The sequence below is a fragment of the Micromys minutus genome, assembly GCF_963924665.1.
Source record: "Micromys minutus genome assembly, chromosome: 18".
Lineage (NCBI taxonomy): Eukaryota > Metazoa > Chordata > Mammalia > Rodentia > Muridae > Micromys > Micromys minutus.
The window spans coordinates 27,840,984-27,868,982 of NC_137953.1; the positions used below are offsets into that span (position 1 = coordinate 27,840,984).

At 43.7% G+C, this 27,999-nt stretch overlaps 1 protein-coding gene across 1 annotated transcript in view; it reads right to left on the reverse strand.

Annotated features, from left to right (window-relative positions):
- Positions 1 to 27,999, reverse strand: part of CREB5 (cAMP responsive element binding protein 5) — a gene marked incomplete at its 5' end in the record, with an annotated part of 300,431 nt that overhangs the window by 231,185 nt on the left and 41,247 nt on the right. The window contains one exon of the mRNA XM_080932578.1: positions 62 to 234. Coding sequence (XP_080788704.1) covers positions 62 to 234 — 173 coding nt within the window. The remainder of the gene's footprint in view (positions 1 to 61; positions 235 to 27,999) is intronic.

The following is a 27,999-nucleotide window of genomic DNA, read 5'->3' on the forward strand; positions in this document are numbered from 1 at the left end:
AACCAGGGAGAATATACGAAAGGTTGCCTGAGCTGTCCCAGACACAAAGAAGTCTTCTTACCCAATCTGGCGGTTGGTAGAGGGCGCCTGTGTGATGACCGAGCTGGACTGGGGGGAAGGCATGGCTTGCTGAATCACAACGCTGGTGTCGTGGTTGGGCATCCGTGTGCTGCCTAGCTGGTGAGCTCCAGGCGCCGTCATGGTCCCACCAACTGTATTGTGCATGGAGATATTCTGCCCAGAGAAGACAGAGGCGAAAGGTCAGAAGGAACCCATGTTTGATCGACTCCTCATTCCTCCAAGGTCAAAGCTAGAAATCTGATCATTTGCCTAAACAAAAGTAGAGCTTCTAGCAAGGCATGGGTCCATTGGTCTTGTTATATCTGAACAGTTAGTAGGAGGTACAAAATGATTACTTACTCAAAGAGTAAAATATATTTGAAAATGCCTTGGCATTTGCTGAGAATGCTGCCACCCGCCACCCAGAGGGAAGGCTCATGTGGTAGAAGGCAAGAAGGGTTAGTAGATACCTCATCTGAATGGGGGAGGCACACTGCGCCAGAAAATGGTAGTAAGGATGCTGTGAGCGTGTGGGTTTCATTCATCTTGTTCTGTGTATGCATTATACCAGGTCCATTCCCTTGTTCTCGGTCCTACAACACTGCAACCCCATACCTTCTTTTCCAGGAATCTCACACTTCTCTAGATGATAATCATGGCACTGAACAACCTACAAAATGTGTAGGTTCTAAAGCAGGTTCTAAAATTCGATGGTTCTGATAGATCAAATTGAGGCCCTTGGGGGGTCCAGTGTCAAGAATAATGCAACATAGGTCCGTGTCTTCACAAAATCACCCTCCGGCAACCATGTGGGAGAATAGAATACAGAGCAGGGATCTTGTCCTCTAATGCTGGTGCGTGGAGCAGAGTAGCCCTTCAACTGCTATTGCTCAGATGAACTAGAGAAGCAATATCTGAGCCACATAACTGCAGACTACTGCCATGCATGGACTTCTGATGATTCCGATGGAAGCTATGGTGTTTGAAATAAGCTAGAATAAATAAATCCATTAAACAATTTGTAGTAAGTAGAAAATCAAGGCAGTGGGACAACAGGAAGGAATGCATACCATGGCTGAAGAGGATTGATCAAGACATGAGGACTCAAATGTGACCAAGGCAGAATCTGGCAAAAGAAAAGAAAGTGCATGGCCATCAAGGCACCAGGCAAGAGTCTGTAGCAAAGCCCTGTGCAGGCAGGTACTGTGTCGGTCAGCCTAGAAAGATAAGGGACTTCCAGAGATCAATAGGTTGAAGATGCAGGGAAAGAAATGGGGTATCGCTTGCAATCACCGGAGGGAATAAAAGTATGTATCTGCCCACACTTTAGTGTTAGCAAAGGGGAAAAAAAAATCAAAGGAGATCATGAAGTGACCCTTTGGATTTCTTCTGCAAAGTGCAGGATTTCCTGCTCTACTTGTTAAGTGACGGTGATAACATGTATGGTACCGGGGGCGGCTGCACCCATCACCTGGCACCTTCCACAGGTTTCTGATTTCTGAGTCCTGACCACACAATTTGTAAGGAGTCCAGATGGAAAACAGGCACCTGGCTTAGACTGAGAGTTGACTATGTCATCACGTGGTCCCAGAGGCTCAAATATACACACACATGGCCCCAGAGCTCCTCTTGCACACTGGAAGGTTTTTCTGGCAGGAGGAAATTCTGTGGCTAGGCACAGGTGGGGATTTGCTACATTTTCCATGATAGGATATAAAGCTTCAAAAGTCACCAAAATAATAAAGAAAATAAACATCATATATTATATCTCTCACAAGTGAACTTTAGCATCCTTTCACCCCTGTATCTAGACCATGGTATGGGTTATCTTCTGTATTGATCCTTTCCTCAAAGATGCTCAGGCATTTTCCACATTTCTTATAATCACCTATATTTCAACACTATGGCCAAAGCCTAGAAGAATTCTGACTCTTCTTTTGAGATTCTTTTTATTGTGCTCTTTCCAATGTGTATCACCAAAGCTGTACAGTTTGATGTCCAGAATCACATCTTTATAAGCAGAGAGAATATAAAATACCTGGGGTCTCCTTAAGTTTTCCAGAACATTTCTTTCCTGTCATCCCCAATGCAGTTTTAAGTCTAACTAGTTTGGCTCAAGTATCCCCCCTCTTCCCATAATCCTATGTCTTGTTCCACCAGCTCATACCTAACCAGTGTCATCTTTCCTTTCATGCAGAGGTAGGTTCTCAATCTCTCTGCCGAGACCCCTTTGGGGCTGCCTATCAGATATCCTGCATATCAGATATTCACATCACAATTCCCAATAGTATCGCAGTTGCTTGGCTCTTCTCTCTCCTCCTCCCGATATGCTACCCCAAAGATATAACCCATCTCACTGCACAAAGTGCCCAGTATGCATTCCCCGGCTCGTTCAGTCACTGCATGGTTTCTTTGCTTTGAGACAACAGACTTTGTAACATCTCCGACAGGTATAAGACCCTCCCTATCAAACAGTTCATCTATTTCCTTCTTCGCTCTGCTTCCTAGAGCCTCCTCCCACCTCTCTGGTATTCTCCTGCCTGCACTCTGATCTTACTCCATGTTGGACGCTCTTAGGTTCTGACTCCACCCTTCACCTCTTAGACTGTCCATTCTATGGAACACCTTTCTAGTAATGGGAAACACTTCCTCTAAAGGAGTTTTCATGAGATTATAACCATTCTTTATTTTATGAATATTATTTCTTCTCTCATCTGAAATCACACTGAGTAGAAACTAAATCTGGTTTTGATGTTTACTGGGAACCACATCCCAGGTGGGTGTGTGGGGAACACAGAGGGGGTCAGTGACACACAGGACAGTATTCCTGGGCTATTCAGACTGTGGCGTCTTCCGTCTTTATTCCCTGGCCTTTGAGAGTGCTAATATCTCACCTGCTGCCCATGAAACCTGAAAGCATGTTAACTTAAGGGTATAGAGTTTTAAACATTAAGCAACTTGTTCTCATATAGGGGCTGAAGAACCAGAGGAGGTCAGAACTAAGATAGAAGAATAAAAAGGAAAGCCTTTGAAAGAGCCCAAAGAGACCCATAGCATGTTAAATTACAGAAAGATGTTTCAGCTCAAGATGCCAAAGCCTAAGAACCTTTTTTGAGAATCATTAAAGAAAAAATAATCATTATCTAGAAATAAGGCCCTCTTCCCCAAAAATTTTGAAAGAGCTCTCTTTCTCTCTGAGGTCCTACAAAATGCCTTCTGAATTATATTTTCATGCTTTCATAATTCCCCTTTGCGCATGCGTGCACACACACACACACACACACACACACACACACACACACACACACACGCACGCATCCATTCTGTATGCTGACTTCCCTTGGACCCAGAAAGTGATTCTAAAACACTTTGGAAAAATAACAACAACATCTTCACTTCACACGTGGAGGTGACTGTTTTTTTTTTTTTTTTTTTTTTTTTTCAGCATTATGTAGGAATTCAAACATGAATTTCTTTTCTGAGGTCACATTGTCCCAATTATGCATTCGAAATCTGCCATATTGGTAAAACAATAGTATTTTACATCCAGATAAATTCAACATCCAATCTCAAAAACATGAGGAATGAGTTATCTTGCTGATTTATTTTTGATAGTGCTGGTGGGTAGATTTGAAGCTATCGAAACAATGTCGCCAAACAGACAGCACCGGATGGATGTCTGTTCACAGGCAAAGATCAGAGGTGTGTGCCTTGAATGAAGTTCGGCCTTTGGCCTTTCTTGTCCGACATCTTTATCAACAGTTTGGATGAAGATATAAAAATCATGCTTGTCAAACCTGCAGTTGACACAAAGTTGGGAGACACGGCTAATGCTCTGGAAAGCAGAATCCCGTTGTCCTTGAGCCAACTGTGTGATCTGGCTTCCAAAAATGCTAACATCAATCTAGGTTGTTTTAGAACTGAAACGTCCTGATCAGGGGAAGTAATTATTCCACTGTAAGGTACGTTGGGCTGACCACATTTGGCCACCACATTTTAAGGGAGAAGTTGACAGATAGGAGGGAATGAGAGCAGTGAATGCATTCAAAATGCATTGCGTGGAGCATGTCCCGGGAACCAGGGAATATTTAGTCTGAAGACGAGAAGACCTACAGAGTCATTCTAAACCCCTCCAAATATTTGCAGGGTTAGACAGAGTCTGCATCGTTCCAGAGGGCATAAGTTCAGAACATGCAATCATGATGCTAAGAACTCAATAATAACTATAACTTGTATTTCTGTGTTAAAGCAGACACTATGGTAGGTGCTTTATAAGGCACATCTGTAGTTGTTATGATGACCCTACAAGGTGGGCATCATTGTCTATATTTTAAGAAAGAGAACAAAATTTATCATCGTCTACGATGCCACTGACCTCTGGCCACCATTGGTCTTATGGGTCAATACTTAACTATATAAACTTGACCTTATATCAAAATAGTTTATTAGTCTAAAGGCACATACAAAGACAAAATAAAATATTCCATAACAAACCCAGATCCCTGGGTCAGGAGTAATCCAGAACGAATGGTCATCATCTGTGGTCAAGGGTATCCACAACAGGATTCTTTAGTCAGGAAGAAGATAGCGCAAGATGACTTCCACATCTCTTCCATGGCAAAGGCATGGGTTATACATGGTCTCACACATTTTAGATTATCAGGTACATATACTACTTTTGAAATTGTACTTGAGAGTTATTCGGTTTCTCCCATGTTAATTTCAACCCCTTCGTTGTTGTCATGTAACCTAGATAAATCACTCAGGAACCCCTCACTCATTAGCCCCAACATTATACAGGGGTAGGGAGCCCAGAATCATATTGTCTATCAATTCTCCATCTCTGGCACTCCACAAGTCGCTTCGGCTACATCTTATGAGTCAGTAAATATCCAAAACAGACATTTGGGACTGCAATTCATTGGCTTACAAAGTGGTTTTGTTTTGTTTGCTGTTGTTTTTGGTTTGTTCAATCTACAACCATAAGCTTTCATGGAAGTGAACCTTTCAAAAATTATAAAATTCTGCCAGATGGAAAGGCTCTAGAAATGTGCCATCTTTAGCCATCACAAATGGAAGTTCTATGACCAGCCTTTACTGAATGAATGTCCTCTCTGTGACTAACCTTTCTCAGCCTTCCCTTGACATATTTCTCCATTCTCGCCCTGAAATGCATTACCTTCAAGTCATGGCCGTTCTGAGACATGCAAAGTGTGAATGGGATGAGAACCAGGGGAGTAATGAGTCTTGATTGCAAGCTCAGGGAGCCCGAGGTAGAATAGTAATTGTCTTTCTGCATGCATGGGCTTGGAGCACAGTACGCAAGAAAACAACTTAGTGTACAAGAATGTACATCTGTGTTCTTAAAAAAAATAACTATAATTTCAGGGTGTGGTAATGAAGGGTGAAGGGACATGGACCACAAATGAAAATAAAGGTTAGCATGCACAGTCCAACGAAAGAAGATTCCCACAAGATTCCAGAATGCTATCTTCAAATCTATGTTCTATCCAACTGCCCAGGTGTGGAGACTTTACAAGTTTCTTCATAAAGATCCAGGGTCATCCTGATGCGCATTTACAAGCCAAGTTGTGCAATCTTGGAGTTGTCTGCGTTTTAATGATGCCCGGGGAAGTTATGAAGACTTCCAGAACTTCCCAGAGCTAAATAGCCAATGAAGTGCATCCAAAAGATGGCTACGACCGTCACGGAATACCAACAGCCCCATGCCTCTAGATGGCATTGGGCTTTGGGAGGTGTGGTAGGTCATGAGTTTCTCTTTGGTGCTATCCGTAGCTATGGCAGTATGTGTTGGCGGTCTTGCTAACAAGGGTAGGCTGTTCTGCAGATGAGGGTATAGAAGGTTTAGAAGAATCACAAAGTGGGAAAGATGCCAAGGTCCATCCATGTAGGCTCATGTACCACCACCCTTTATGTGTGTGTGTGTATGTGTGTGTGTATGTGTGTGTGTGTGTGTGTGTGTGTGTGTGTGTGTGTGTCCACCTTAGTGGAGTCAGATAGAGCAGGATGCATAATACAAGCTAAGAAAGCTCACCAGGTAACTTCTGCAGGACAGAGGGGAGAGGAAAGAATGGGGTTCTGCAAAAATCCCCAGCCTTGAAAAGCAAGTTAAAGCTTTACTTTCTAATTGTTTGCTGCTGAAGAATTTTAAGAGGGATGAGGTATGGGGGAAGGGTGGCATGGAACACATGCGCATGGGATTAGCTAGACATCAGGCCAAGTCTACACCAGCTCAGCTCTGTATCATTTGGGCATGCAATTTTAGTTTGCACCATCTGATGACAGGCTCGCCACCAGGAGCATGTGAAACATAGTTATCTCAGCACAGTGAGTGATAGCAAATTGTGTCACTCTCCTTGTAGTAAAGTAACATGGAACTCAGAATGGGGAAAGCAGCTTCTTCTGTCTCTTTCCATGACTAATAAGAATAGAAATCAATTTAATAACGGCCCATCCTCATGCAGCAATACCATATGTCAGAAAATCCGTACAAAGTTGACTGCCAACTGAGAGGTGGATAACATGAGCAGTCCCATTTCACAGATGAGGAAAGCGAGGCCCAGAGAGACTGAGGACAATGACCTAAATCCAGGTGCTCAGAACTGTAAACAAGTTCGCACTCAGGAAGCTGTGCTGCAGCGATTGTTGTATAGTGAGAATATTTCCTTTTGGAAAGGGACATGACAAAATATCAAGCCTATCTGGGCTCTCTAAACGAAGGGCTCAGAGAGTGGCCAAGCAATGCTGGGTTGTGTCCTGAGAACCACAGCCAATGTGTCACACCATTCAGACCCATGTCTTCACCAGCTTCATACCCGTAAATGCTTGAGGCAATATCATTAATTCCTCTCAAAGACTAGTGTCCCTATCTTCCAAGGAATGTGCTTGCAAAAATGGCTTCTCTCTGACTTGGGGAAAGATGGCACAAAAAAAAGAAAGAAAGAAAGAAAGAAAGGAAGAAAGAAAGAAAGAAAGAAAGAAAAGAAAAGAAAAGAAAAAAACACAGTTTGCACATGGCTGATGTAACCCTCAGTGGCCTTGGCTCCTTGCACAAAACCAAAAGTAGACAGTCCCCTCAGGGACCTTTCCGGTCTGGAGCCTGTCTGATTCACAACAGCACACCCACCTAAATGGTCATACTCTCCTCCAATACCCAGACTTCTGTCATTTGCCCTAATACTGGGGTGGAGCACCCGAGCCCTTCCTGGGTGCAGTTTATAGCTACTCATTTAATACCATAGTAAAATACCCCAGACAATAAACATCTTCTCAGGTGCCACCCTTAACTGTGAGAAAGTTTCCAGGTGTCTCTCAGAGGTCCCACCCCTTCCGTTACAGATTCGCCCACCTAGAACTATCCATGTGTCTGTCCTATCCATGTGTCTGTCTCGTCTCCTCTTCCTTATCTCCACTGTTTCCATTTGATATGTTCATATAGCGATGTGGCTTGGATGTAGTTTGTGTGCCTCCAGGGGTTCATGTGCTAGAATTGCATCCTCTTTGTGAGGGCAGAGAAGGCAGAATTTAATCCCACCGTGATATTTAGAGGTGAGCCTTTCATAAGGTGACTCCCTAAGGTGTGTACAATGGGACCTCATGGTTGAATTTTAGTGATTTAGTAAGAAGGAAAGAGATCAGAGGCTCTATTGCACTCACTAGTTTCTGACCTTGAGATCCTTCTCAGGGTCCTATCAACGAGATACACCCTCAGACAGGGACACTCAGGTCCTTTCCCCATAAGCTACCACTTACCCATCCCTTGGTAATTAGCAAGATATTATGTATTATGTAATTAGCAAGAAAAACTGAAATAATTCTCATGGGTTAGGAGAAAAGAGGTCTCTACTGTATCCACACTCTAGAATTAGAATTGAGCCAACGTCAGTGGAAGCTGTTCCTGGAGCCACGAGAGTATTAGGAAAACCGGACTCAGGCCATCAAACATGATCAGATGTGCCAATCCCTGATAGAATCTCTCAGTGCTCAAAACCTTCCAGACAGCTGCTCATTTTGCTGTGAGACGGAGGGACCCCTATAGGCTGTCTGCTATCTTCTATTCGTGCCTTCAAGCTTTTCACAAGATGCCCTCCACCAACCTTTGCAATACGATCCAGCAAACTGTCCTCACCCCATCTTCTCCCCCTGTACCCTTCACACACACAGGCTTCCTAAGTGTTGGCCCAGTTTTACCTTTGCACGTATTTTTTGTTGTCAACCCTTCAGGATCCTGATCGTGTTACCTTCTCTGCAGAGCCTCGGACCCCTTTCTTATTATCTGTCTCAGTTTTTCTCCCTCTGTCCTCCTGCTCTGATCCTTGCCACTTAGGAGAGAGCTGCATTCTTCTAAGATGCGCCGGTGCCTCTGTTCATAGTGTGCATTCAATAGACAGGCCCTGTTTACAGTTATTCAGTAAGGCACCTGCTGTTATGTTCTTGGGCACAGATGTAGTGCTGGTGTGCCTCAAACTTCTCACTTGGGAAACAGGAACAGCCCTACCCTATATAAAGGTTTTTGTAAGAATTAAATTATGGGACGTAAGCCCTGTGCTTAATGCCAGGTTGGCTACATCCTGTGTCCCTATTCCCCTCACTGTAATTAGCATTGTGCGTATCACCACAATTACCAGAAGCAGTGGTTCTGCAGCACCCCTTACCCCCTCCTCTGCTCCCCACTCAGCCCGTGTACCTTCTCCCAAGGATCTTGGAACACATTGGCGGTTATTTAATTTTATTTAAGTTATTTAATTTTAAGGCCACCTTGTCCTCTCCCTTTTGAATGTGTTGGTACAAGGGCAGCTAGCATGCCTACTGAGTAAATCTACATAAAGTGCAGTTAGCACTTTGGAAAGGAAGAAGTTAAAAGCAGGACCTCTCTTGGCTCACAGGGTGGCAGGGGTCCTGAGAAGGAGCAAGAGGTGACACACACTTGGCCTAAGGCATATATTGAACATGGGCTCATACACAATAGAAACAGAGATGCATCATTAATGGCCGACTGCCTTTTAGTGGGCAGTGTGCTAGTCCACAGGCCTGGGTACAGTCCACTGCGAAACACATGATCTCACTCAAAGCTTTAAGTTTTCTTTATGATTCTAACACCCACCTTGGTGTTTTCATTTTGTTTGGTTTTTGTACCACTAGTTCTAGAGGGCTTTGTCTCCTAGTCTGATCCTCCAGGAACATCCTGCCATTCTATCCTGCAATTCTTCAGGTCCCTTCCAGACCTCTGGAGACTCCACTACTAATGAGCTGACATAACCTCGCCAATTCTTAGTGCCCCTCCTAGTTCCAAAGCCTGCAGCTCAGAACAGCAATGACATCCATTAAAAGCCTGTAGTTAGCCTCATCCTCAAGACTACTTCTAAGTTCACATCTTCCAACTCAAAGTCTCCATCTAGCTCAGTCGACTGACAACCACGTCTGAAGACCATTGCCTCCACACCATGGCCTGTACAAGCTCAGAGCTTCTTTCTGCCTAATTACATCCTGTTTGAAAACTAATCAACAGCATTTTCTCATGTACACAAGGAGGACAGCCACACTTGATTCCTTTGAACATAAAGGGGTGAGCTAGTCCTGTTAGGGAGAAAGAGTTACTTCATCTGTTTTCCTGACACACAAAGTACCTAGACTCAACCTTTCTGCCCTCTCTCCTCTCACACCCCTTATTCTCAAAATGACTCCCCTCCTCTCTTTCAAGTTTACCTTGGATGCCACTTTTCCAGTGTCTCTCCTTGTATAAAGGCTCCACTGTCCTTTCCTTTGAAGCACAATTTACATGATGTACAGTGACGCCCAGGAAGACCAGGGAATTGCTCATCTGACTTGTTTCTCTTGTGGCCCCCTATTTCCACAACCAACAGAGAATAATCTGTGGGCCGAATTGATAAAAGAGTTACAGTTTCTGAGAAAATGCTACAGAAGCACACAGTCACGTCTCATTGCTCATGTTCTAGACACTGTCCCCTCAACGCTGTGATCCTAACAGAAAGCGATGACAAGTCCTAGCTTCCCTGGCCTTCCCACGCATGATGTTCAGCAGTCTCCTCAAGGGTCTTATGTCATCAGCTTCAACCAGAACCACCAACTGAACACAGAGAATGCCAAAGCCAAGGACCAGAAGCAAATGAGGACACGGAGTCCTGGAGAAGGTATGGGGAAGGTAAACAGGGGGAAGCACTGACCTGGACAGGTTCTTAGATCACCATAGATGGGGAAAACAAGAAGGTCACATACCACGATGGGCATTAAGAAAACAGGACAATGTAGAGTGGTTGTCAAAAACCTGGTGGTGCTGCTAAGAGTCAAATGGCTAGTATTAGAATGACTAAGTACATCTTCCTTCCTTCCTCAGCAGAACTTGGTCAACTTACTGGAAAACAAAAACAAAAAAAAGAGTATATATCAAAATTCCATGGGATGTCAAGGGATGTGCCTTTCTAGTTTGTCAAAAGGAATCACTAGCAGAAGCACACTGTCACACTCTCTTGGAAACCACACAGAACACATCAGTGACCTTCGAGGACAGGTGCCTTTGCATCACCTTGCCCCAGCCCTGCTTTTCCCCAGCTCTTAATCTTTCCTGGGCAAAAGACTTGGAAGGGAGGGCTGACTAGTACAAAGAAATTGCTGGGAAACTACCTTGCCTAGAGCTTTGGTTGAGCATTTACCTTCTTGAGCATTTGGCAACCTTACCATAAACTAGAGATGCTTGCCTCAGTGGCAAGGAAATGTGCCACAAGGCTTCCTCCTCTGAGACAATGGAGGATGAGTGGCTGATACTTCATCTTGAGCTGGTAGAACCTGTCAAGTGACTCTCTGTGAATAGCATTGCTTTGTAAATTGTTCGGTGCTGGGGAACATAGCTGCTGATGCTCTAATAACCCATCTGGCCTTAGAAGCCTCTTGATGTTTTGGAAATCAACAGCATCCCAGGAGCACAGGTATCCCCCGGTTGCCATGCTAGCTGGCTTCTTCCATCTCGGAAACCAAACAAACCCAAACTGAGCAATGCAAGAGAGAAGTCAGTAAGAAGTTGAGTTTGCCATGTATTGTGACAGACTAGCAACAAAACGAGGTAGCATCTTTTCCTTGAGCATAGCAAGCAAAACAGTGTTTGCCATGTAGTATAGGGCAGACTAGTCACACTGGGCACAACAGTCCCCAGGACAGCTTCCAGACATCATGCCTAAATATCAAGACCAGGTTTTAAAGATTTATGCCAGCAGCATCTTGACTTTTCTAGATCCCCAAGAAGTCAGAGAAGAGAGTGGAAAAGAGCCAGTGAGGTAGCTTCCATTTGCACAGAGTGGCTAGGATGTCCCAAGGTGTGCATTATGTCACCTAGGACTGCTGTAATTCCATTTTGCCCTGACATCCTTGAGACCAGACACTGTCTGTATCAGTGGACTGGTGGCCTCTTCGATACCTGCACTGCTCCCCAATCCTATTCCGGGCACTCTCTGCAGCATCTGTAGATGCTTCTGAGCATATCAGAAAATTACAATTCTGTTTCTTTGATCCATTCTCCCCAGTTCGTCCACTCACAACCTCCCTATGCACAACTTCCGAGCTACACACCACACTCCTTCTCACTCCTGTCCTAAAAACAAGGAAGTACGAAGAGAAAACTACATAAAATCCACCCCCTGGCTCTATTTTTTCCTACCAAGTATGTCTAAGAGTTCTCTTTCAAAGCTCATGTTTTAAAATGCCTTTTTTAAAGCATGAATTAATTTCTTTACAGACTATTCTGTCTTCTGTTCCTATCTCACTCCTTTGTCCTAAAAATCTAATTTTCCTTCATTACACCTCATTCCAGTGAGCCTCTCATGGCACAGAGCCAATTGGAAGCCAGCTTGAATATACAATCAAAAAACACCCAGTGCATTTGCATGTTTAGGAGGTGCACATTATTATTTTACAAGCAAGGGATTTGTAGTATACTGTCTCACTAGAGTAAATCAATATAAGAAAAAATGAATAGTACACACACACAATGAGACATTCATGGTGATAAATACTTGTACTTTATGGACTAAAGGTACCCAAATGATCAAGAAACCTTGGTTTGAGAGAAGGACATACATGGCTCTCTGCTCCATCCCACCTGTCTTAACTGGAAAACTTAAGATATCTAACTGTACTGCCTAGCATCTAAGGTCACATAGTAACAAAATAAACTCACTTCATCTACTTATGATTCAGAATTCATAATAGGACAGAGAGAAACAATAGAAGGCAGAGTTAAAATGTACCCTGGTCCTGTGGTGTGCTCAGGTTAACCCAGCCCCACCCCACAGAGATGAGCCCAGACAAGCATCACTCCTCTGAACCTGGGAACACACCCTCCAAACAATGTCTTGCTCTAAGGCCACAGCTTCCCATTTGTCGACATTCCTGCCGGCAAGACAATTGGGCTTGGCATAAGAAGGGCTTTGTATGTGAGAATCACAGAAGGAAGAATTTGGCACCTGGTGTTTATGTACCATAAAGCCATCACCAGACTGAGCACAACTCTCTTTTCAGCCAAAATTCCTAAGCAGGAGGGGAGGCAGTTCAGAACTGCATTTTTCTACCTAGACAACCAGGATATATGGGTTGACTCGCTAAGCAACATGCTAATGCCATGAGAGAACGTTATTTAGGTGTCATCCCCAGCAGCTTCCCGTCCTTGTGGTGTGACACCTGATCTATAGATCTTCAGTAGCTGGAACGCTACAGCCTTTCCTGGGCTCCTTTTCATTCCAGTGTGCCCTGCTGACAGCTTCCGGGTGTGGCAGATTTACTGGCTATTGGATAAACTTTTAAAAAAAAATATGTTTCCAAGCCTAAAATAAACATGCTAAGAGAGTTGGAGAGCCCAATAACAGCCATGATGACTACATTGCTGGAACTTTTAGTGAACTGTCAGAGCAAACAATTCATAGTTGTTCCAGTAAAGTGAGGTTTCTGTTGTCTAGTTGTGTGAGTGTGTGTGTGTGTGTGTGTGTTCTTGCTTGCTTTACAGATAATGCGTGTGTTTGTCTTCTTGATTGTTTAACAGATGAATGTGAGTGTGTGTGTGTGTGTTCCATGCTTAATATTTGCATCTGGTTACGGTACAAGAGACAAATTGCAGGCCTTTCTGCAAAGAAATAGGTTTCCAGATGTGTTTGACAGCCATATAGTTTACTAGTCACCTTATGAAATAGTTTTCAATCCCTTACCTTGAATTTGAATTGGTTTGAAGAAAATCCAAAAGAGTTTGAATACTGGAATCCATTTTTAAGATTATATCTGCTTGGAAAACACATGCTGCAGACAAGAAAGAGAAGAGCCCAAAGCACTTGAGGTTTCTGAATGATCTTTCCTCTGTTGAGGAAGCTTTGCCTATGAAGCTGCTCTGAAGCTGCCCCTGGGGCTGATGTCTCTGGATAGCTACGTTTCTATCAACTCTATCTTCTCTTCCACAGAGCAATAATATTTAGAGATAAAACCTAATCTCCCCCCTGCAGCCTAGGAAGAGGACCTTCCAGGAGCCTAGGTTCTCATAAACATCTTATCTTGTACACTGCTCTATTGATTCCAAAATCTTTTCACACCTCCCCAGTCGATAAAGACTTAGGAGAGAAGACCTATATACGTGTGTGTGTGTGTGTGTGTGTGTGTGTGTGTGTGTGTGTGTATGTATATGTATATAATGTATATGTATATGTATGTGTATGTGCATGTATATGTATATGTATGTGTATGTGCATGTATATGTATGTGTATGTGCATGTATATATAATGTATTATATATATGCATGTGTATATATCATATATATGTATGTGTATATATTATATATGTGTATGTGTATGTATTAAATATGTGTATATATTATATACATGTATGTATATATTACATATATGCATGTATGTATATGTGTGCGTGTGTGCAAGCATATAGTGTATGGAAAGGAAGCTGGAGCATAGAGTCTGTAAAACAATCATATAAAACTCCAGGGGAGACTGAGGAATGAGGAGTGCTCAATCAAGGAGAATGGGGAGGATGGAAGGCTTATGGTATTTGTCTTAAATTTTGTGACATGATCCAATCACATCTATCTAAGAGTGTCCCGGTGAAACACTAGCACAGACAGATAGCCAAAGATCCTTCTTAAAGTCAAGCTTCACACAAATCTGCTTACCCCTTGTGCTGACTCCAGTGAACATTCTAGATTCACATACGGATCTTATTTAGAGCTCTTGGTGTGTTAGATCAAATAAAGGGTCCTTGAAAACTTGGAAAACTCTGCTGCCTTCAAAGAGAGACTATGGCTAATGGCTGACTTGTGAGTTACAGGGTGCATGGAAGGGATGCTCTCCTGCCTCCAGGCACAGTCCTATGACCCAAAGAGTGTTGGGCTGCAGAGTTACAACCCTTTAATATGCAGAATTTAATGGCTTAGTTTCGGCTGAAACATAGGAAAATGAAAAGGAAGAAGAAAATCCCCCAAACAAAGGAAGCGTATCTAATGCCAAATAAGACCTAGCAGGAAAGGATGTTATCCACAGGAATGGACACAGGACCTCAGATGGGCAAATCTCACACTGGATTCATACACATACTGGGAAGACAGAGAGAAAAGAATGACCAGAGCTGAAGGTTCCCTTTGAAGGGAAGGTACCAGAGAGAACCTTGGATCCAGTCCTTGCTTTGGCAGAGAGGAAAACGGAGCCCAGAGGCCAATATCCTCTCAAAGACAGCACTGGAGTGTGTGTCTCTGACTCTTACTGCGGATTTGTTCAGCTGAAGCAAAATTCTATTTTACACTTCTACTTCCTGTTCACATTTGGACCTCGATATGTTTGACCCACGAAGGAATTACTTCATCTCGGGGAGTAGGGGGAAGGAAAGCCAAGAATCTTTGGCGGGAGAGGTTCGGCAAGGTGATGAACATAAGCCCACCATCACAGCTTGGCAGGTTGAAAGGGAGGGCAAGGACTGTCTTCCACAGACACCGAGCTTCAGTTGGAGTCCCTCATGGCAGGAGGCCTGAGGATATTTGCAACTACACAGGATCCTCAAGTCTCCTCAAAAACCAAACAACGATGAGAAAGAGCAAGGAGTTCTATGCTTTTCCTTTGATATTTCCCCCTTTCCACTTCAATGCCCACTGCTGCCATCTGAGCTATTGACTGGGTTCACACTGGATAATGTTCTGATTTAAAAAAAAAAAAAAAGAGCTTAAATAACAGAGTGTGGCTTCAGGGACAGGAAAGCTCAATTGCCACTATGGTTTTGTATACAGATTGTGTCACACTCAAGGCTGAAATCCTAAACTATGTATTTTTACCCCCTCGACGCTGCCTATTGTGTGCTTATAAACAGGAACCTGGCAGCGTGTCAGGGGTGCAAATTGATTTCCTTTCCCAAATAAAATTGTAAAACGCAAATAAACAAGGTTAGTGGGCTAGTGAAACATTACGTGCTGGGCCGGGGAGAATTCCTTTCAAATGTATTTTCTTGTGCAAAAGCAACACAAAGCATTCACGAAAGGCTCTTACATAAACAACATGTTTACACAAGAATGCATTACTTGAAAGAAAAGGAAAACGATGGTGTGTCACCCATGATATATTTGGATTATGCTTTATGAAATAAATTAGGGAGGGTAGAAGGGGAGGATGATTCCTGCAGTGTTAGAGAAGATGAAAATTAGGTTGCATAAAAATAAGATGGAACTGTTCTTGTTGGACTAATTATTTTATCTGAGTGTTTTCAGAACACATATCAACAACAAGACTTAAGAAGCCCACCTTCGGGGTTATCTTAATCGAATGAATCTCACTTGGAGAAGAAAGCGCATGGGGTGGGCCACCCCACTCCAAGATCCTGGGAGAGCTCCCTTGGCTGACTGTATCCGTGGAAACATCTCCTGGAGAGTGGCCTATTTCCTAATGGAGATGCCTTGGCCAGCTGGAAGCAGTTTCAGTAATCGAATGTGTAAGAGACTTTGCTGTAAATTGCCTACCTCATACTTTAGGACAAAGAATGGGGAATTTGGCCCTGGTGGACTGCAGGGCTCAGACCAAATCACCCCTATTAGTTCTCACCCTTCTCCCATCTTCAAAACACTTTCTGCCTGAGAAACTAGGTAGCATGGAGCCAGGTAGCACTTATGTGTACAAAATCCCAAGACATCTGACATGCAGAAGGATTTGATAATCTGAGCAAAGGCAAGGCAGAAAAGGGGTTAAGGATGTAGTTCAGTTGGTCAATTGCTTGTGGCTCAAGCAAGAAAACCTGCATTTGATCTCTAGCATCTAAGTTAAAAACAAAACCACCAGGCTTGTTTGTAATCCCACCAGGGGGAGGCAGAAGCAGGAGCGTTCCTGTAGCACACCAGTCTAATCTAATCCCAAAACCCCAGGTCCTGGTGAGAGACCCTGTCTGAAAAAAAAAAAAAACCAAAAAGCAAAAAGCAAAACGTAAATCGCTTTTAAGAAAAGATACCTAAAACTATAATCTGTTATACACATGTACATATATACGTACACATATCTATGCCCCCCAACATAAAGAGACAGAGAGAAGAGGGGGAGACAAAGACAGAGACAGAGATTGCTGGAGAACACAGGCACTGTCTGCCAATGCTCACATAGGGACAAAGGTTATTTTGGTTGCTGTTTTTATAACCTAGGTTTCTCTAATGTTTCCACCTGCACTTAGGACACAGGTATCATGTACTTAGTGACCAAGAGGAACACAATTTAAGTTTCCATGACTCCAGGATGGCCTTTATAATCAAAATAGAAAAATGAAACTTTTACCCTACACAGAGCTTCCATTTAGCTTCAAAGTGTAATTCAGCTAGCTAGTTAGAAATACAGAACAAATTACCCAGAAAGAAGAGATCACTACCTAGACCTGTTCAATGTGGTGCCCTGAGGTCAGGTTCTCTCTCTGCAGCACCTTGCTTACCAGACAGTCTTGCCCATGTCTCCTGACCGCTCAGAAATTTCTTTTCGCCATCACTTTGAAATCCACCGCAAACACTGTCGGGGGCTGATGGTCATGGTGATTAATGAGGTAATATTTGTAAAATGCTAAGCACTTCCCTGTCTAATGATCAAATGTAAAAGCTTTAGACCAAACACTCGGGAGAGCAGTAAAGCACAGAAAGGGTTAGTCACCAGTTGGCTGAGATTCTGTACTAGAGAAGGAATTGAAGAGTGGGGGAAGGGGAGATGTTTTGTAGAAGAATTTGGCCTAGGGGTTGGGTCCCTGGGAGCAAGAAGTGCACTGGAAGATTCTTTGGAGGCTAGCAAATGTGCAACATGAAATACTTTGTATCTAAAATATAGCATGTGTCCTTTTCAGCAACACCAAAGATTAATTACACAAAACCATTTCCTCTGCACACCAGCCCCTAGGGTGCATGCCAATGTGTGAGAATAGAACAAGTGAAATATTTGCCCTTATCCTAAGACAAGGATGAGCCAGGGAAAGGGGTTGGCGAGGGACATCATATACAACGTGTAACTGGCAACTTCATCTTACCCTGTTTTCTGGGGAAATGGAGGAATCAAATTAATCACGGGCAAATTTGATAACAGATGTGTTTCTTGGCGAATCTACATTAAGCATTCGAGAAGTAATTATCCCCTAAAGCGTGTGGTGTTCCTGTGTGCGTTTGGCACTGTGCAAAGTCTTCAGCCCCTTTGTTTTTATCTGACTCGAAGTTGGAGCCTCAGGGTGATACTTCAACTGCTGCTTTAGATTATAAACTCTTAACAGCACCTTGCTTGAGGGCACTGTGTTTATTGACGCGATGTAAGCAATTTACAGTCCCTTAATAGTGCATTCACCACAATGTTACAGTGTTTAACTTGTTAAATTATATTTAGAGCTTCAGGGAAAATTACCTCATTGGCTTCACTAGCAAAGTTATTGATATTATGAAGTTATGGCGACATCCACCTGACTGGTGACAGCCAGGGGGACATTTTACAGGCTGGGGTCAAAGGCAGAAGGCAGAGTTTGAGCCAAGCTGAGAAAGTAGGGAGCTGAACAGAGAGACAGGGGAGGGGACTACAAAGGACCTCAGGGTCAGATGGCCATATGGCGCCCAGTCTAATTCCCCATTGCCTGTCCTATGTAGCAGCCACTTTTTTATCCCAATATGCCCTCCTATTAGAAAATCGCCTGGGACCCTGAGTCCAGGATGCCGCTGACTAGCAGCTCCCATGCATCCTATCTGATGGGCTTAGTGTCCAGAGCGCAGCTCTTCGAGACAAAGACTCCAATGGAAACGCTGTATTAAACTTCGCCTTCTATTGCTGCCACAATAAAAATGGATCAAAAGCAGCCTGGGAGGAAAGGCTTATTTGTTCTTACAGCTTGTACCTCTCTGAGAGAAGCCAAGGCAGAAACTCAAGAAAAGAACCTGGACACAGGAACCGAAGCACGCTGCTTTCTGGCTTGCTTTCCACAGCATGCTCAGCCTGCTTTCTGATACACCCCGCACCACTCACAGGGGGCTGAGCCTCCCCAAAGCAATCATCAATCAGGAAAAAGCCCCGTAGACTTGTCCACGGGCCAGTCTGATGAAGGCAATTTCTCAACTGAGGCTCCTTCTTTCCCAAGTGACTCCAGCTCACGTCAAGGTGACAAACTATCCTGTGCACAGTGTCAACATGACCACAGGGAGCAGAGCAAGCAGAAGGAATTAGGAGACAGGCAAGAAAAGTAGCCCTAACAGCCAGAGAACAAGAGGACTGGGTAGTGGGAGGGTAAGATGATGTGGAGGAGGAAGTGACTGGAGCAAGAACATCATCATTATCAGAATAAAGAGAGATTAAAACAAGGCTAAAATATCGCTGGGCCTGAAGCTTGGTGATGTCATAAGGCATCTTTAGCAAAGCAGCCAAAGGCCAATGTATTAACCAACCACAGTAGTGACAGAGGACAGGTAGTGAAAGCAGCCAAGTGGCTGATGTGGTCTAGGGTCTTAGTTCATGTGATATGGCAACCCGGTGACCCGCAGCTAAGGGGTGGAGCAAGCTACTGAAATCAGCAGGGATTGGGTAAGCAACCTCTGTGCTTAGGACCTTTTCCTGTACCTCCACACTGTAGCAGGTCTTTCTTCTCAGGTTACCACCTCACCTTAGCTGTCAAATAAAGGAAAGAGAATGCCGAAAGGCCAGTGAGGAAAGGACATTGCTCACCAGCCTTCTGAGTTAATGTGACCATCAACAAAAGGTACTGGGGCAAAGGCAGGTTGCCTGTGGGAATAACACTCTGTGAACCTAAACATCAGATTTCCTCAGAGTGGAAAGGAAGCGTCATGCAGGTGCTGAACATCAAAATGAGTTCTCATGGGGAAAAATAAAAGCTACAGTGTTAAGTTGAAATCAGAGTTTCCCATTTCTCTGAAATGTGGTGGGTCCAATAATTCTCATATGATATTGGGGTTACAGTTTCCAAACTGGATGTCTAGGTGTCCCAAAAAGTATACTAATCTCATGGGGATGGTGTGAATTGAAGTTTGGAACACACAGCAGGACAGGACACTTGTTGGACACTGTGCAGACACAACATGTCTTTAGGCGATATCGCAGGTGTAGGAGGCCAGATTGTCAGTGGTTGTTCTGATGAAAAGCAACAGCATTCAAGAATAATTGTGGAACAGAAGATGAGGGTGCAGGCGTGCACTCTGAATCTATGGTTTTCTGAGACATTGCGCACGGCAAGAGAAAGCAACTGCAGTAGAAGATGGAATCATGCTACTCTTCTGGTTCTTTTTTTTTTAGTTTTTTTTTTTTTTAATTATTTCAAATCAGTGCAAACAAGCATGTGCTTATTAAAGTGCTTGGACCTGAATGTTTACTAAACAGAATGCTATGGAATTTCTTTTGGCTTAGGCGTGTCCCCCTCCCCCATAGTGCTGAGATACTCAAAGTGTGTGAAGTTGAGAAAGACGTCCAGCCCAGTGAGGACTGATAGAGAAATGATTCATGGGGATAGTTAACAAAAACATCTTTGGGGTGAAGTAGCCCTTAGGATAGCAGGTGGTGTGCTGCAGGAAGAACTGGCTATGCTTTCCAAAGACTCGGATGGTCTGGAAAGTTACTGAGCTAGCACTATGGGGATTTCTTTGCCCTGAACTCTGGAAAGTGCATAAGAACATGCCCTTTACATTTATGGTGATGCCATGAATACCACCTATGATTGTCAAATGGCACTGACTGTTTACTGGGTAAACATAGATCAGTTTAGAACATCTTGAGAGACATCACACCAGCAACAGAACCACAGACCCAGTCTTTTGGAGCTGAGCAAATCAATATCACCATGTGTCATCATGCCTTCTATTGCAAAGTGTTTGAGAAGGATCAAGAGAAGATGGAGTTGTTCATGTCAGAAGGCGTCTTCAAACTTTCTCACTATCCTGTTTGAAAGATGCCTGAGAAGGGAATCTCAATGGTCAGATTAGATTGGCTGGAGGCCATGCCTATGAAGAACTGTCTTAACTGCTAATTTATGTAGGAATACACAGCCTACTGTGGGCAGCACCATTCCCCATGTAGGTTGTCCTGGTTGTTTAAGAACACTGGCTAGGCATGAACCTGTGATGGAATCACTACGCAGCATCTGTCCTTGGTTTCTACTTCAAGATCCTGTTTGGGTGCTGCCCTGACTTCCCACAGTGACGGACTGTAACCTGTGAGCTGAAACAAAACCTCTTCTCCCCTAAGTTGTTTGTGGTCATGGTACTTGTCATGGCAACAGAATAAAACTAGCATATCCACCCAAGGCCCAATTTTCCACTGTGAAACAGACTAGGAGAATAGCCTCAAACTCGAGGGCTGGTTTCATGGACTTTAAACTCAAGACGGTACCACAGATGGAAACTTTGAGAGGTTTGGCTGACTACAAAATCAATTCAATTAAATTTTGAATCAAGAACTGTCCAGGGAATTTGTTGAAAAAATTGTTATAATTGAGGAGTAAAAGGAATAATGTGCAAATTACCAAAGTTGTGTATTTTAATGTGTATTGGTGGGTGTTTCACATCCATGTACGTATGTGCACCACATGCATACAGTGCCTATGGAGGCCAAAGAGGGCACAAGATCCTCTGGAGTTGGAGCTGCAGATCGGGGTGCTGAAAACTAAACAGTGAGTTTTCTGTGAGAGCCGCAAGTGCTCCTTACTGCAAAGCCATGTCTTTGCCCCCCAATGCTCTATACCTAAATGTATAGATACATATACATTTATTTAGGTATAAATCTATACCTAAATGCTCTCTTTGTACATTCACTTGTGTAAAGAGTAGTTTATTTGGAAACATATGTGGCCCTCCCCTGCCTACTTCAGAAATTCCATAAGGACTGAAACAGATTGTCTTCACACATTTGCAAAGATCATCTGTTGGAATTTACCTGTGTGTGTAAGAATCACTGACATACCTGTACAAGTCGGAGTCCTGAGGTACAAAGTTTGGCTTTATGTGTCAGTGGGCTAGACTCTAGGTAACCAAGGAAAAGCAGGGATTCGATCAGAATGACTTCCTCACTGTTACGCTCCCTATAAAGGGCTAAAACTCCATTACCCAGAGCAAGATGAGCCTCTTGACCTATGGAAAAAAAATATAAGATACAAGAGACAAACTGCCTCAACTGTGTCCATTCTAAAAGGAAGCTCAAGCAAGTGTGCTGGCCAAGTATGCAACCGGGGGATGTCCAAAGAATTATTATGAGTGTGGTGACAACTCTGCCTGAATGCTTCCTCCTGGCCTTGGCCAGCCTTCCTCTAAGCTCAACCACAACAGAATTCAGTAAGTCCTGTGCATCTTTGCTATATCTTCCAAAGTGGTTCAAGAGTATCTGGGATAAAAACAGAGAGGGGTAAGGCAGCCCTCTCTGACACCCACACAAGGTTCATACCGGTCTGACATCAAACACGTTAAGTTGGAGAAAAGTGATCGTTCGTGCATGGACAGGCAAAGGTGTAGAAATATGTACTCTGAATAGACAGAACTGAAAGGTACAGGGAACTTGCCTTTGTGGTGGATACCACACACACACACACACACACACACACATACATACACACACATATACACACATACCACACAAATACACCACACACACACATACACACACAAATACACCACACACACACACACACACACACACACACACCCCTCATATATACACACATACATAACACACACACATACACATACACCACATGCATGCACACACAGCACATGCACACACACATATACACACACCACACATAAACACACCACATACATACACATACGTGTGGTTTGATTCTCAGAGAATCAAACTATGGAACTTGACTAGAACAGGTAAATCCACAGAGGAGGCAAGTCAGTTTTGATTGCCTTAGACTGAGGATGAATGGGGTGAGAAATGATACCTAGTGGATATGCGATCTCTCTTTGGAGTGATGGAAATTATCTCAGTGAGGTTGTAATCATGAATACATATATTTAAGTGGATTCCTATCATGCTCTGTGGTCTATGTGTCAGAAACAGCAAAGAAGTAGATAGCAACGGAAAGTGTTGGGGGAAGTCAGCCTATTTGCCTGAGAATTGCATGGGGGATGATTAGCCACACATGTCAAAATCTTTTGGAAGCCACCTTTACCTAGCTCCATCACGTTTTAAAGGTTGTTGTTCATTCAGAGAGTTGGCTTTCCCACAGGAGGGTGCTACCACAATCTCATTCAGTTCCCACCCAAACAACCACGAGTTCTACAGGGAAGGTGTAGATTGCAAGCATTCTCATCTTAGTTTCTGGTAAGGAAAGGGGGCCAGCATGGAGAACTGAAGGTGGGAGAGGTAAACAGCAAAGCAGGAAGGGGGTTCTCAGACCAGTGAGGCCACTGTGACAATGTGCTTCAACCCAGGAAGCCACTTTACAGCGTTAACTCAACTCTGCCTATACTCAAGAGCTGAAAGGAAACAAAAACAAAAGCAAAAGAAAACTTTCAAAGTACTGGTTACTGAAGTAAGCAGCAGAGATAAGGACATGCTTTCCTGGAAACAGGCCGAGCATTAAAACCTGCAACACCTCCTGAGAGTGTGTAGGGTTCACAGGGCAGTACAATGCTAGAGTCAAAGGGGAATCTCTTGGAAACTATATCATGCTCCCTGAACAATGCCTAGGTGGTGAGGGAAGGGCTTCCCAGAAGTCAATCAACCAAAGATTCTCAGTAAGGGGTAACTTTCATCCCCAGAACATGGAGGAGAGCTTCCAAATAGAGAGGAGGCAGATGCAGGGGCAAAGGAAAACCTTTTCCCTTTGTTGTGTGATGTTTGCTTGGCACCAGCAATAGAGGGAAGAGAACTTCTTAACCACTCACTTTTTCGGGAGGAAAACTTCAAAGATAAGCATGCCATTAACTTAAAGGCTGCTCTGCCTGGGTCTCTAACATCAGTCTATGCAGAGTTTAAGTAAAAATAAAAGCCAGATCACAGTAATAAATATGTGTTCCCATTCTTTATCTGCCTCTTTCTACCATCCACTTGGCTACAGCTCCTGGAAAGGGGCTGGCCCTGCCAGCCAACTGCCTTAACGCAGATCTGCCTGTCTCTCATGGTTCTGTAGGGAACTTGTCAACTCATCAGCTCACCCCCAGTGTCCCTCTGGCCTTCAGCCCCACCCTTACACTCTTGTCTTGGCTTCCATCTCTTTGGAGCATCATACTCTTTAAATGACAGTTGTTCCCAACCAAGAGCTGTGCAGGAAAAAGCCTGAGCCTTGCCCTGTTGGTGCATCTCAGTAGCCTTCCCCTCTGCAGACACTCTCTTGGGAAAATACATGACTGCCTTTTGTCTCTTTGTTTCTAACATACTGCAAAACACAAGGCAAGTATGCCAAGATGCCAAGGCCTTTGTGCTTAACTGGCACATACAACCTCGAAGGAAGTTTGTTAGAGCAACATGGAAGTTTAATGGTCACAGATAGTGACTGTGCCTGGGTGTCATGTTGAAGTGGTTCTTGCAGGCTTGGCCTCAAGGTGTACTGGTCAGCTGTAGGCCTCTAAAGACGTATTCTGAGAGCTTTGAAAGTGTGAGGTCAGACCTTATATCCAAGCTCAAAAGTTCATTAACCTAGCATCCAAAGTTCATGTATCTCTACAGAAGCTGAGATTACAAAGCGATGGCCATGGGCTAGGCTGTGAGAGGGGAGGTGATAGGCAGCACCTAATTACAAAATAACAAGAACAGCTCTTACAAGTCCGCTTCAAAGTCAGGCTCTCAGTAGATGACTGAGAGAAAGCACACCAGGTGCCTACAGTAAATACTAAGCCACAAGAAGACAAGGGCTTAAGAGACAGCCTACAGACATTCACTGTGTAGAATACAAACAACCAAACGAGATGGGCAACAGGACATGCTGACACCCTCACAAGGCTAACAGGACCATACGCAGAAGACCCCATGAACTTAAAATTAAGTTACGTGGCTCTAAGATGCTGGTGATGATGGTGATCATGATCAGGATGGCTATGATGAGAAAGAAAACGGGTGTCAGAAGAAGCTGGGTGAAGAAGAGCCAGGGCGCAGAGTCCCGTGGCTGCTCAAAGACCACCGTGAGATGGTAACAGCCAGATGGCATCAGCTGATTTGTTTTTAACAGGATTTAACATTCAGTAATGTACCCCCAAAATGTACACCCAGTAAATTAAGGCTGTAATTCCATCTTGGTGTTATGGTGACATGAAAATCCACTCAAGCTTGGCTGTCAGGGTTTATGAAGTTATCAAAGCCCCTTGATGGAATTACAGCACTATTATGCACAGCTGGGGGGACATTACTTCTTATCTTAACAGCAGTTAAAAGCACAGTGGCACAAAAGGGCACTAAAATACCAGCTCCCTATTAGTGAGCAGCAGGGACAGATGAAGGCAGCATGTATGTATGCACGCCTCTCTGTCTTTCTCTGTCTCTGCCTGTCTCCATCTCTCTCCCTCCATCTCTCTCCCTCTCTCTGTGTGTCTCTCTGTCTCTGTGTCTGCCCCCACCTCATGACCAGTTCCTATGAGTCAATCATTATCAGTCCTGGATGCTGTATTTTCTGTGTTGTTCACAGATTTCACAGACTTGTCCCGAGATAGCACCGTGTCAGAAACAGACAGTGTTTTGCTGCCTTCTGGACATAAAGTAACGTTGGCAGGTAATCAGTCTCTTCCCTTTTCCTCTAGAACGGGGCTATAAACACACTAAAAGCAAGAAAGAATTACTGGTGTTATTTAAAACTAACTTGCATGCAGGTTAGGAACAATAGGTCTGGGTTCCATCTGGATAGCATCTACTTCACTATGCACAAATTGTGTTGTTTGGTCAACCTGCTGCCCACTTTGGGACCTTAACTATCTACAACATGGCCATGAAAATGGGATGTCAGGGTTGAGGCCAAGACCATCGGAGCCATGCTGAGTCCAGTCTAGAGCTGCAACTATGCTCATCAAAGGGCACTATTCTCATAGCGCCCAGAGCACGTTTGCTTCTTAACCTTAAATGTTTTATTGCATTTATTTTGTATATACGTGGAAGTCAGAACATAACTTGATAACTTGTGTAAGTTGATTATTTCCTTCTACCATATGGGTTCCAAGGATCAAACTCAGGCCATAGAGCTTGGTGGCAAGCTTTATTACCTTTGGAACCATGCAGCCCTTCTTTCTTCCTTTCTTTCTTTCTTTCTTTCTTTCTTTCTTTCTTTCTTTCTTCTTTTTTTTATTGTAGACAAGGTCCCACTACTCAGCCCAGACAAGTCTCAGACCTAAAACTTGAGATCCTTTAGCTAAATGCTAAGATTATAGAAGGCCACCACCATGGCAAGTTATACAATCAAGTAAGTATATTTTAATAACAGCTACAAGAAACCATGAATCAAATCAGAACCATGGTCCCCATGGTAGGATTCACAGGAGAAAATGGAATGCATGTTTAGGAGAACCCTTTGAACTCAACACCAAGGAGAATGGTGGTAACCTTGGGAACTACAGTAGAGACCACTGAAATGATGTGATGATATTATTAACTAACACTAAGAGGTTGACAAAGGACTGTAATCATGACTTGTGTACTGCAAAGAAGTTTCTATTGACTATTGCTGATCTCCTGGCTCAGGACTATTACACACATCTGAATGGGACTCCTCTGACTTAGTCTGTGTGTTTGCTTTTGCAATAGCTCCCCCAGTGTATGACCGCTGGCTTCTAACTTTAGATATTTATCAGTAGATCAAGAACTCAAGGGCTGTAGATAGAAGACCTCGTGCAGAACCTTTGGGTTTCTAGACTGAGACAGTTCTCACCCACAGCTCACTTGGTTGATTTTCTCAGAGATTTTTCTTGTCTTTGCGAGAATTCAAAAAAGATCTTTCTGCCTTAAAAATATATTCACTTCTGTGTCATTCTGGTGGGGTGTGGGACTCCAGCAACTGTTACAACTAGGATGGGGGCATGTGAGAATACAGATGATGTTTGGTAAGTGCGGTCTAGGTCAGGTGAGCATTCAAAGTGTCAAGGCATCCACAGGTAATTTTATATGTATGGTGTTTTGTCTACATGGGTGTCTGTGCCCCACATGCCCGTCTGGTGCCCTTGGACACCAGAAAATGGCAGTGTATCCTCTGGAACTAGGGTTATACATAGTTGTGCCTCAAGTCCTCTGGGAGAGCAGCCAATTTTCTTAATCACCAAGCCATCTCTCCAGCCCTACCAGGCATGTTTTAAAGAGAGACTGAGAAGCATCAGTTGGCCCCGCAGATAAGCTCAGTATGAGAGGAGGAACAGAGTCTCGGTGCTGCTGAGTATAACAGCAAGTGGAGAGAGCAAGGCTAAGGGAGCCCTTAGCATCTCTCGCTGTCAGGGTTCTGATCTGAAATCCTGAGAACTGTGCCTCATGTTCGTAGTATTAAGTCTTCTTTGCCCTTAATACTAGAACCATGTATAAAAGCTATAAATTTTTTTAAAAAAATAACAACTATGTGGTATTGAAAAACGACACAGAAGTGTAATTTTTAACACAAGCTCAGCTGTTGGTCTCATGGGGGTGATGATGTTACTACTCGTCTGTACCAACAATTATCTCATAAACGCTATGGATAATTCATTGGGAAACATGGTTGGAAGATGTGGGCAGATACGGCCTCAGGCAAAACAGGAAGCCTCCTCCAGCATCACACACCCAGCCTCAGACTATAGGTCTCTCTGTTCCCCAGCACTTCCAAGGCCTCATGCTGGTCACAGTTACCTCCCATCACTTCATCTAAACCAAAACATGTTTTCAGGAGGCAGTCTCATATACTCAGCCACCCACAGGACGACAGATAATGAGGCTTAATGATATTTTCCTGAGGTATTATATATTAGAACTGTTAAGCAAAGTAGCTATAGAACACACTAGAAGAGAAGAATTCAGACTGTAGAATTATAGGGTATCTAGGGGGTCAACACTCAGAAAAATTACTGGACCATTTGAATCCTGCTAAGCAGGAGACCAGGTACCCTACTCTGCAAGCAAGGTTGAAAGCTAGCATCCTTAAAGTTTGGGAAATGCCTTTTCTAAATCTGTTCAAGTCTCCAGTGTTTCTTGAAAATAACCACAAGTCTCTCAAGACTCTGGGCTTGATGGCAGATCTCCCTGAAAGACCCGCTCGCTACACATGTAGCATGCATCCTTGGATGTAGCCATAACAGTTTATGCTTAATGAAAGAGAAAGAATGTCCATTTCGCTTGCTTTATGGCTTGGGTGATGGCGGGCTGGTAACCAAAAATGTCTGTGCTTATTTTCAGAACTGACACCATGACAGTCCATCCATCACCCGCCATTTACAGAGTTCTCACAGGATGACGATGGTGGGTTTTGTCTTTAAAGGATGTAAAGTGCTGAGAGCCTTA